The 12,415-nt window shown below is 44.3% G+C and overlaps 1 protein-coding gene across 4 annotated transcripts in view; it reads right to left on the bottom strand.

The window, feature by feature from the left end:
- The window catches only part of obscnb (obscurin, cytoskeletal calmodulin and titin-interacting RhoGEF b), a 799,195-nt gene that overhangs the window by 547,259 nt on the left and 239,521 nt on the right, over positions 1-12,415 (bottom strand). For all 4 annotated transcript variants that reach the window (XR_015757277.1, XM_087987576.1, XM_087987577.1 and 1 more), the window contains exon 31: positions 9,494-9,766. Coding sequence is in view for 3 of the 4 variants with exons in the window: in XM_087987576.1 (XP_087843702.1) it covers positions 9,494-9,766 (273 nt within the window). In the remaining variant the exon portion in view is untranslated. The remainder of the gene's footprint in view (positions 1-9,493; positions 9,767-12,415) is intronic.

Raw genomic sequence — 12,415 nt, 5'->3', positions numbered from 1 at the left:
GTTATCGAAATCAATGATTTGGATGAGAATGTACAGGGCATGATTAGTAAGTTTGCAGATGACACAGAAACAGATAGTATCGTGGACAGTGAGAGATTATTAGAAATTGCAGCAGGACCTTGATCAGCTGAGGAAATGGGCCGAGAAATGGCAAATGGAGTTAATACAGATAAGTGTGAGATCTTGAATTTTGGAAAATCAAATTAAGTTAGGAGTTTCATGATGAATGGTAGGGCCTTAAGTGTTCTGGATTAGTGGTGCTGGAAGAGCACAGCAGTTCAGGCAGCATCCAACGAGCAGCAAAATTGACGTTTCGGGCAAAACCCTTCATCAGGAATAAAGGCAGTGAGTCTGAAGCATGGAGAGATAAGCTAGAGGAGGGTGGGGGTGGGGAGAAAGTAGCAGAGTACAATGGGTGAGTGGGGGAGGGGATGAAGGTGATAGGTCAGGGAGGAGAGGGTGGAGTGGATAGGTGGAAAAGGAGATAGGCAGGTAGGACAAGGACAGTGCTGAGCTGGAAGTTTGGAACTAGGGTGAAGTGGGGGAAGGGGAAATGAGGAAACTGGTGAAGTCCACATTGATGCCCTGGGGTTGAAGTGTTCCGAGGTGGAAGATGAGGCGTTCTTCCTCCAGGTGTCTGGTGGTGAGGGAGCAGCGGTGAAGGAGGCCCAGGACCTCCATGTCCTCGGCAGAGTGGGAGGGGGAGTTGAAATGTTGGGCCACGGGGCGGTGTGGTTGATTGGTGCAGGTGTCCCGGAGATGTTCCCTAAAGCGCTCTGCTAGGAGGCACCCAGTCTCCCCAATGTAGAGGAGACCGCATCGGGAGCAACGGATACAATAAATGATATTAGTGGATGCGCAAGTAAAACTTTGGATGTGGAAGGCTCCTTTAGGGCCTTGGATGGAGGTGAGGGAGGAGGTGTGGGCACAGGTTTTTACAGTTCCTGCGGTGGCAGGGGAAAGTGCCAGGATGGGAGGGTGGGTTGTAGGGGGGCGTGGACCTGACCAGGTAGTCACGGAGGGAACGGTCTTTGCGGAAGGCAGAAAGGGGTGGGGAGGGAAATATATCCCTGGTGGTGGGGTCTTTTTGGAGGTGGTGGAAATGTCGGTGGATGATTTGGTTTATGCGAAGGTTGGTAGGGTGCAAGGTGAGCACCAGGGGCGTTCTGTCCTTGTTACGGTTGGAGGGGTGGGGTCTGAGGGCGGAGGTGCGGGATGTGGACGAGATGCGTTGGAGGGCATCTTTAACCACGTGGGAAGAGAAATTGCGGTCTCTAAAGAAGGAGGCCATCTGTGGTGGCACTGGTCCTCCTGGGAGCAAATACGGTGGAGGCAGAGGAATTGGGAATACGGGATGGCATTTTTTGCAAGAGGTAGGGTGGGAAGAGGTGTAATCCAGGTCGCTGTGGGAGTCGGTGGGTTTGTAAAAAAAAAAAAAGTCAGTCGTCATTAATGGAGATGGAGAGGTCCAGGAAGGGGAGGGAGGTGTCAGAGATGGTCCAGGTAAATCTAAGGTTAGGGTGGAATGTGTTGGTGAAGGTGATGAATTGCTCAACCTCCTCGCGGGAGCACAAGGTGGCGCCAATACAGTCATCAATGTAGCAGAGGAAGAGGTGGGGAGTGGTGCCAGTGTAATTACAGAAGATCAACTGCTCTACGTAGCCAACAAAGACAGGCATAGCTGGGACACGTGTGCCCATGGCTACCCCTTTGGTCAGGAGGAAGTGGGAGGATTCAAAGGAGAAATTAAGGGTGAGGACCAGTGCGCGGTGTCCAGGTGAATGCAGTGTGTTGGAGGTGGGCGAAGGGGGCCTCGGAAGGTGGGCGGGAATCCTGATTGTGAAAGTAAGCTCGGTGGCGGAGGCGACAGAAGAATTGTTCGACTTAAGGAGTGTACTGGAACAGAGGAACCTTGGAAGTTCAACTGTACAGTTCTCTGAAAGTGGAGTCACAGGTAGACAGGGCACTGAAGAAGACTTTTGGCACACTGGCCTTCATCAGTCAAGACACTGAGTAGAGAAGTTGGGAAGTTATGATGCAGTTCTCCAGGACATTGGTGAGGCCACACTTGGGTTATTGCATTCAGGTTTGGTCATCTTGCTATAGGAAAGATATTAAACTGGAAAGAGTGCAGCAGAAATTTATAAAGATGTTGCCAGGACTCAACACTCTAAGTTATAGGAAGAGGTTGGATAAGCTAGGACACCTTTCTTTAGAGCATAGGAGACTGAGGGGCGATCTTATTGAAGTGTATAATATCATGACAGGCATGGCCAGGGTGAATGTATTCCGTCTTTTTCTGAGGGTTGGGGAAATGAGGACAAGACGGCATGAGTTTAAGGTTAAAGGGAAAAGAATAAAAAGGAACTAAAGGAGCAACATTTGTACACAAAGGGTGGTACACATATGGAATGAGCTACTAGCGGAAGTGGTTGTGGTGGGTACATTAACAAGGTTTAAAAGGCATTTAGACAAATACATGGATAGGAAAGATTTAGAAGGAGATGGTCCAAATGCAGGAAAAAGGGGTAATTGTGGATGGACACTTTGGTTGGCATGGACAAGTTTGGGCCGAAGGGCCTGTCTCTATGCTGTAGGACTCCATGACTCTAACATCCAGGAAAGAGCAAAGACTGGAGTTTGGATTCTGGAACATCAGAGTACGAGAGCAATAGAATAGGAAGTACTTGAGTTAATGGGCTCCAAGTGTTGCATCACTGAAAGAGACAGTGACGTGCCTACTCAAGAGGAGAAAAAAAAGTCATTGTGTTCACATTCGTATGACTGCCCTTTGAGAATTTAAAGTACACAAGGATGACATGGGCTGACCCATGCATTGCAACTCCCACTTTTGTGTTTTCTCTGCAGTTTGAGTCAAAGTCGCTCACAGAAAGTCTTCAGTTAGCTTCCTGAGGCTATAGGAGACAAAGAGTTTTGCACATTAAGGGTATCAAGGGATACAGGGAGGGATGAGAAAGTGCAATTGATGTGAAGTTTCAACTATGAGCTTATTGAACAATAGAGCAGGCTCAAAGGACCACGTGGCTTAATCCTGTTATTTCTTACAGCAATTACCACTATCTAAATGGCATGACAATGTCACAATTTGCAGGCTACAGCTTCGGCCAATTCAACACACCTCCAATTCCAAATGATTCTTGTAATTTCATTCTATGCAGAACATTCATGAAAATCACCAAAGATGCAGCAACAAAGTCTAGGAGAAGCTAATATACAGCCAATTATCCTTTTACATTAGGCCATAATGCACAGGTTATGGCCCGATAAGCAAAGCCCTCCAGTTGAAGCAACAAATTGCCTGCACTTCATTAAATCTAGTCTACTGTATTCACTGCTCACAACACAGTCTCTTCTATACTGGAGAAACAAAATGCAGACAGGGTGACTGCATTGCAAAGCACCTATGTTCTGTCTGTAAAAATAGCCTCAAGCTTCACTTAAACAGACTACCATGTTCCCATGTCAACATTCCTATCTCATACCTGCTCCTGTGAAGTTCAATGCAACCAGGATGAACAATACGTCATCTTCTGTTTAGATACCTTACAGCCTTCAGGACTCAACACCTAATTTAACAATTTCAGAGCATGAACATCTACCATTTCCCTCCCCAACAATCCAGGTCCTGTCATGAAATTCAGCACTGCCAAACTATTTCCCACTACTCATAATCCCCATTGTTACATATCTAACTTCTCCTCTTCTCTGGCTTACCATGAACAATTCCTTCATCTGCCTACCACATTTTTGCTTTATCTCTGGGTTCTGACTCCACTTATCCGCTCACTCAGTTTCCCCTTGATCCACGTCATCAGAAAAAATACCACCTTTTCCTACCTGCTTATAGTTCTGAAAAAGGGTTATAGAGTCATAGAGATGTACAGCATGGAAACAGACCCTTCAGTCAAACTTGTCCATGCCGACCAGATATCCCAACCCAATCTAGTCCCACCTGCCAGCACCCGGCCATCTCCCTCCAAACCATTTCTATTTGTATACTCATCCAGATGCCTTTTAATTGCTGCAGTCGTACTAGGCTCCACCACATCCTCTGGCAGCTCATTCCATACACGTACCACCTTCTGCGTGAAAACGTTGCCCCTTAGGTCTCTTTTATATCTTTCCCCTCTCACCCTAAACCTATGCCCTCTAGTTCTGGACTCCCCTACCCCACGGAAAAGACTTTGTCTATTTATCCTATCCATGCCCCTCATGATTTTATAAACCTCTATAAGGTCACCCCTCAGCCTCCGACGCTCCAGGGAAAACTGCCCTAGCCTATTCAACCTCTTGCTATGGCTCAAATCCTCCAAACCTGGAAACATCCTTGCAAATCTTTTCTGAACCCTTTCAGGTTTCACAACATCTTTCTGATAGGAAGGAGAACGGAACTGCACGCAATATTCCAACAGTGACCAATGTCCTGTACAGCCACAACATGACCAATAAAAGAAAGCATACCAAACGCCTTCTTCACAATCCTATCTACCTGCGATTCCACTTTCAAGGAGCTATGAACCTGCACTCCAAGGTCTCTTTGTTCAGCAACACTCCCTAGGACCTTACCATTAAATGTATAAGTCCTGCTAAGATTTGGTTTCTCAAAATGCAGCACTCCTCATTTATCTAAATTAAACTCCATCTGCCACTTCTCAGCCCATTGGCCCATCTGATCAAGATCCTGTTATAATCTGAGTTAACCTTCTTCATTATACCTCCACATTCTGGTGTCATTTGCAAACTTACTAACTATACCTTTTATGCTCACATCCAAATCATTTATATAATGTTGATCCAGCAGCTATCCTTGTGGCACTCCATTGGTCACAGGCCTCCAGTCTAAAATACAACCCTTCACCATCACACTCTGTCTTCTGCCTTTGGGCCAGTTCTGTATCCAAATGGCTAGTTCTCTCTGTATTCCATGAGATCTAACCTTGCTAACCTTGTTTCCCATGGGGAACCTTGTTGAACATCTTATGGAAGTCCATATAGATCACATCTACTGCTCTGCCCTCATCAATCCTCTTTGTTACTTCTTCAAATAATTCTGTCAAGTTTGTGAGACATGATTTCCCATGCACAAAACCATGTTGACTATCCCTAATCAGTCCTTGCCTTTCCAAATCTGTGTACATCCTGTCCCTCAGGATTCCCTCCAACAACTTGCCCACCACCGAGGTCAGGCTCACTGGTCTATAGCTCACTGGCTTGTCCCTCCCACCTTTCTTAAACAGTGACCCCATGCTAACCAACTTCCAGTATTCCGCCACCTCACTTGTGATTATCGATGAAACAAGTACCTCAGTAAGAGGCCCAGAAATCACTTCCCTAGCTTTCCACAGGGTTCTAGGGTACACCTGATCAGCGTCAAGATTAGAGTGGTGCTGGAAAAGCACAGCAGGTCAGGCAGCAACCGAGGAGTAGGAAAATCCACGTTTTGGGCAGGAGCCCTTCATCAGTATTCTCATTCATGATGAAGGGCTCCTGCCCAAAACATCGATTTTCCTTCTCCTCAGATGCTGCCTGACCTGCTGTGCTTTTCCAGCACCACGCTAATCTTGGCTCTGATCTCCAGCATCTACAGTCCTCACTTTCACCCACATCTGATTAGCAGCTAGGGATTTATCCACTTTTACGCGTTTCAAGACATCTAGCATTTCCTCCTCTGTAATATAGACATTTTTCAAGATGTCACCATCTATTTCCCTACATTCTATATCTCCCATGTCCTTTTGCACCATAAATACTGATGCAAAATACTCATTTAGTATCTCCCCCTTCGCTGCGGCTCCACACAAAGGCCGTCTCGTCTTGCTGATCTTTGAGGGGCACTATTCTCTCCCTAGTTACCCTTTTGCACTTAATTACTGGACTTGAAACATTAACTCTGTTTTCTCTCCATAGATGCTGTCAGATGCTTTGCATTTCTCCAGCAATTTCTGTTTTTGTTGTTTCAGATCGCCAGCATCCACAGTTCTTCATTATATTATCCCATAAGACTATAAAGTAAAAGGAACAGAAGTAGGCCTTTCAGCCCTTTGGGTCTGCTCCACCAGTCGACATTCATTCCTCCAGACGGGCTTTTGCCCAAAACGTCAACTCTCCTGCTCTTCCGATGCTGCCTGACCTGCTGTGCTTTTCCAGCACCACACTCTTGACTCCAGTCAATCAACCCTATTCTCCTGCGTTCTCCCTGTAACCCTTGGTCCCCTCATTAATCAAGAACCTATCAATCTCTGTTATAAATACACTCAATGACTTGGTCTCCACTGCAATGTGTTCCACAGATTAACCACCCTTTGGCTGAAGAAATTCCTCCTCATCTCAATTCTAAAGTGTCATGCCTTTACTCGGAGGTTGTGTCCTCGGATTTCTAATCAGACCTCTCAGTATTCCGTACATTTCAATTAGATTTTGCCTCCCACTCTAGCTCATTTTTAAGCTCCATCGAACACAGACCCAGAGTCCTCAACTGCTCCTCATATGACAAGCCCTTCATCCCTGGTATTGTTCTTCCTCTAGCCCCAGTCAGCACATCCTTATTTTGATATAGGGCCCAAGACTACTCAAAATTTTCCAAATGTGGTCTGACCAGAGCTTTATACAGCCTCTGCCTTTATATTCTAGCCCTCTTGAAATGAATGTCATCATATCATTTGCCTTGCTGTCAACTGAACCTGCATGCTAACTTTAAGAGAATCATGAATTAGGAATCCTGAGTCCCTTTGTGCTTCAGTTTCAAAAGCCTTTCCGTACTTAGAAAATAATCCTCACTTCTACTCTCCCTAACAAATTGCATAATCTTACACTTTCCCACATTGTATTCTATCTGCCACTTCTTTGCCTACTACCCTGGCCTGTCCAAGTCATAGAGATGTACAGCACGGAAACAGGCCCTCTGTCCATCTCGTCTATGCCAACCAGATGTCCTAACCTAATCTAGTCCCATTTGCCAGCACGTGGTCCATTTCCCTCTAACCCTTTCCTATTCATATATCCATCCAGATGCCTTTTAAATGCTGTAATTCCAACACACCACCGTGTGTGTGAAAACGTTGCCCCTTAGGTACCTTTTATATTTTTTCCCCTCTCTCCCTAAATTGGTGCCCTCTCATTCAGGACTCCCCTACCCAAGGGAAAAGACCTTGACTATTCACCCTAAACCGATGCCCTCATGATTTTATAAACCTCCACAAGGTCACCCCTCAACCTCCGAGGCTCCAGGGATCTAGTCTACTGCATTTGCTGCTCACAATGTGGTTTCCTTGACATTGGGGAAACAAAGCATAGACTGGATAACCACTTCACAGAACATTTATGTTCTGCCCACAAAAAAAGACCATGAGCTTCCAGGTGCCTGCCACTTTAACACTCTAGGAGAAAGTGAGGACTGCAGATGCTGGAGATCAGAGCTGAAAATGTGTTGCTGGAAAAGCGCAGCAGGTCAGGCAGCATCCAAGAAGCAGGAGAATCAACGTTTCGGGCATGAGCCCTTCTTAAGGAACACTCTACCTTGTTTCCTGGCCAACATCTCTGTCTCAGACTTTTTGCAATGCTCCAGCGAAGCTGGGAGAATACCACCTCATTTTTCACTTGGGGACCCTGCACCGCCCCCGGACTCATATCGAATTCAATACTTCCAAGGCCTGAACTTCCCCATATCCTAGCTCCCTTCCACACACACTAGGCCTTATTATAATGTAGTCTGCTATTACACACTACCTATTGTTAGCCACTTCATCAGGAACGGACAAGGGCTTTCATTTACTCCTTACCCTTTCCTCAGCCCTAGCTTCTGCATGTAAACTGGCATTTTCCTTGCTACCATCAGTTCTGTGGAAGGGTCACTCGACCCAAAATGTTAACTTTGATTTCTCTTCATAGATGCTGCCGGACCAGCTGAGCTTTTCCAGCAACTTCTGCTTTTGTTTCTGATTTACAGCATCTGCAGTTCTTTCAGTTTTTATTCAATAAGTGGGACTGGTTTAGTTTGCGATTACATTCAGCATGGACTCGTTGGACCAAGGGGTTGTTTCCGTGCTGACTCTAAGTCCACATTAGTGCTTTGGGAATTTACCTTAGTTACAATAAAAACAGAAAGGCTCTCCCCCAGACATCATCCCTCTCAATCTTTCAATATCCACATAAGCCCCTTGCCTCCTCAACAAACAACCTCTGTGGCTTCTCCTATCTTCCATGCCAAGGTAGCCCCCACTTCTCTTCAACAATCCCCATGAATTTTCTAAGATAGTATGACCACAGTTCAATCTGAAACGTATCTAACAGCTTCTCTTCAACAAGGTGGGATCAAACATGACTTTTCATGACACATCAACTAATAGATGAAGTAACCAATATTTTGATTCTTATGAATGCATTGGATAACCAGCTCAAATAATTATAATTGACTGAGGTAATTTAAAGAAAGTGAGGACTTCAGATGCTGGAGATCAGAGTCATAGCATGTGGCACAGGAAAAGTACAGCAGGTCAGGCAGCATTCGAGGAGCAGGAGAGTTGATGTTTTGGGCATAAGCCCTTCCTGACGAACGGCTGATGCCCGAAACGTCGACTCGCCATCTCCTCGGATGCTGCCTGACCTGCTGTGCTTTTCCAGCGCCACACTTTTTGACGATGAGATAACTTGAAGCAACCAAATATTTCTACAATCAAACAAGTTTCGAAAGAGTCCTAAGTTTGTCCTAAGTTCATCTTAGGAGTAATGACAATTCATGCTGCTTTGTCCTGGATGATGTCTAACTTCTGGAGTGTCGTTGGAGCTGCGCCCACAACTCATGTTTTGTAGATAGTGGATAGGCTTTGGGGTGTCATTCACTGCAGAATTCCCAGTCATTTATATGACTGATCCTGTTAGGCCTCTGGTAAAGTGTAAAGTGGGGGGATTCAGTGATGATCATATCAATGTAAGTCAGGTCAGATGATTTGATTCTCTCTTGTTATAAATGTTCACTGCCTAATACTGGTGTGGGGTGCATTGTAATTGCCATTTATCAGCCAAAGCCCGAATGCTGTCCAGGGCTTGCTCTGAATGGACTTAGGTTATTTATTTATCTGAGGATTTGCAAATGGTTCTGAGTAATCTGATATCATCAGCAAATATCCCACCTCTGACCTTTTTAATAGAGGTAAGGTCACTAATGATGCAGTTTAGGGCTAGGCCAAGGACACCATTCTGAGGAACTCCTGTAGTTATGACCTTGGACAAATATCACTGACCACCAATCATTGAAATGACTTTCCATGTGGTCACATTAATACCCAATCTTGTATGTTATGGAAGAAGCTACTTGCATACCTCGAATATTGTACTTAAATGTCTTAATTTCCTCTGTCACTGTAAAAAAGGCCACAATTCAATAATTGTGGAATATTCTTTCAAACAGGATTTTGCACGCCTACAGGTAACTTTCATAGGCATTTCTGTAAGAAATTTTTAATTAAACATTTACCTTTCACTGTTAGTGCAGCAGAAGTTTTCTTATCTCCAGCTTCAAAAGTTATATTACCAGAATCTTTCACTGAAAGTTTTTTAACTGTTAAAATGTGATAGCCATCCTCTTGTGTTTTAATTTCGTTCACATCATTGGCATGTAGAGGTGTTTTATCCAGGAACCACTGAACGTTGCTATAATCCGTTGGTGATATTTTGCATTTAAATGTTGCTGATTCACCTTCAAGGGCTTCGACATCTTCAAGGTCTCCAATTATTTGAATTTTTTGACCTGCAATTAGTACAATGAATTGCATACTTCGATGGAGGTTAGAACTCTTCTTTTTTATCCTAAATTTATTTGCAGCTCAAACTAATATGTTGAATATTTCTCTTCTATGCTATTAGTAAAATGAGTTTCAACTCCATTTTCAATCAATATGAGGATACAGCACAACATTATCCTCATGAGTGAAGTTAGGTGGAATTTTATGTGTCAGCATGCAACTTGTTATTTGGAAGAGATAATACTATTTATATGGGGGATATGGGGGGAATTTAATTCACAACTAAAATTGGCTTCAAGTGGGCAGGAAGGCCATAGCACTATTTCTGCACAAATCCTTTCAATGGGCAGAGTCTATGCTGTACATTCTCATTCCTCCCTACCTTTTATCTTAGCCTGCTGGACACACTTTCCTCATTCCTGAAGAAGGGCTCATGCCCAAAACGTCGATTCTCCTGCTCCTTGGATGCTGCCTGACCTGCTGCGCTTTTCCAGCAACACATTTTCAGTATTGAATATAGGAGTTGGGAGGTCATGTTGCAGCTGTACAGGACAGTGGTTAGGCCACTATTGCAATGTTGCATGCAATTCTGGTCTCCTTCCTACAGAAGGATGTTGTGGAATTTGAAAGGGTTCAGAAAGGATTTACAAAGAATGGAGGATTTGAGCTATAGGGAGAGGCTGAATAGGCTGGGGCTATTTTCCCTGGAGAGTCATAGGCTGAGAGGTGACCTTATAGAGGTTTATAAAATTATGAGGGGCATGAATAGGATAAACAGATAAGATCTTTTCCCTGGGGTGGAGGAGTCCAGAACTAGTGGGAATAGGTTTAGCCTGAGAGGGGAAAGATATATAAGGGACCTCAAGAACAACGTTTTCACGCAGAAGGTGGTGCGTGTATGGAATGAGCTGCCAGAGGAGGCTGGTACAATTACAGCATTTAAAAGGCATCTGGATGGGTATATGAATAGGAAGGGTTTGGAGAGATATAGGACGGGTGCTGGCAAATGGGACTAGATTGGGTTCGGATATTTGGTCAGCATGGACGAGGCGGACCAAAGGGTCTGTTTTCATGCTGTACATCTCTATGACTCTATGACCTCCTTCTGCATCATAATAATTCTGTGAATTAATAAACATAGTCAACAATTTGGCATCACCTCTCAGGACTTGGATTTGATGTATTAAACAGATAATAACCCAATCACCCAGTGACCACAAGTGTTCATACTTCCCTTCATTATATGCTACTGTTTCCCACCTTCCTCCCCAGCAATCTGAGCACTTTTATCACAGGTGTCACTTTGCTCTTCACAAATCAGAAGGGAATACTCTACAAGTTCTCATTAAACAAATGTTCCAGACTGTTTCATGGTTTTTGACGGTACAATACATGCAGTCTATGAACCCTGCATTCATAAGAAGCCAGGTATTACAGCAAAAGGTGCTTGAGGTGCATACTGACTGTTCGCACCAATTCAGAAGGTTGCATGGCCATTGCATGGCACTGAAGGTGGTCATGGGAACAGTTATGAACAGCAAAATGGAAAATTCAGTGAATCTTCCTTGTATCCTTGACACATTTCAAGATAAAAAATGATACGGACTGTCATGATTGTTGGTGCTGTAGGCAAACAACCAACTGCAACAGGAAATAATATGTGGAGATCACAGCAGGTCAGTCAGTATCCATGGAGAGAGAACAATTTAACATTTCAAGTCTAGATGGAGACTTGAAACGTTGGCTTGGTCTCTCTCCATGGATTCTTTGTTGTTTTCAGTACAGTTTCCAGCATCTGCAGTAATTTGTTCCTATAATGTCATTTGTAGAGCTCTGGTGCAGCATCTCCCATAAAGATCCTCATCATTCGTTACACATCACACAAGGGAAGCGATTAGGCTTGTGTACTCACACAGTAAATAAAGCCTGGCTCAAGCTGCTCTCCTTGCCTTTTGATTCTGAAAAGGCCCTGTTGCTTCCCCTTGTCACCAAGTAGTAATGATGTTGCTCTTCTTCAAGCAACCAAATCAAAGTAGGAAGAATGTCACCCATATTAATACATATAGAATAAATGTAGAAAAAATCTTCAAGGTAAACAGTCCTCACTAATGGAAATTAAAAATATAATAGCAAGCAGATGCCTGTCGGTGACAGTAACTTTTCTTTGCATGTATTCTAGCAGGCAACTAGAATGCGTAAAGGTGACAATAACTGGAATCAACAGCCATTGGACAGTAAGTGTCACAATGGGATATTTCTCTTCACTTATATCCTGTTCAAGCTGAAAGCAGGAATTGAAAATTCCTTTACATAAAATCCCAAATTGTGAAAGCAGGTCATTCAGCCCATTGACTCCACACCACCTTTCCAAAGAGCACCCAGACACTCCCCAACTCTATGCCTGCAGTCATAGTCATAGAGATGTATAGCATGGAAACAGACCCTTCGGTCCAACCCGTTCATGCTGACGAGATATCCCAACCCAATCTAGTCCCACCTGCCAGCACCCGGCCCATATCCCTTCTGCATTCCTCATTGCTAATCCTCCTAGCCTGCACATCCCTGGACACCATGGGCAATTTAGCATGGTCAATCTATCAAATCTGAACATCGTTAGACTGTGAGAGGAAACCGCAGCGCCTGGAAGAAATCCA

Source organism: Chiloscyllium plagiosum, unplaced genomic scaffold (assembly GCF_037043375.1).
Source record: "Chiloscyllium plagiosum isolate Xiang-an unplaced genomic scaffold, Cpla_swu_hap1 HiC_scaffold_5, whole genome shotgun sequence".
In the NCBI taxonomy this organism is placed as follows: domain Eukaryota; kingdom Metazoa; phylum Chordata; class Chondrichthyes; order Orectolobiformes; family Hemiscylliidae; genus Chiloscyllium; species Chiloscyllium plagiosum.
The sequence above is the reverse complement of the archived record's forward strand: the minus strand, read 5'-3'. Positions and strand labels throughout refer to the sequence as shown.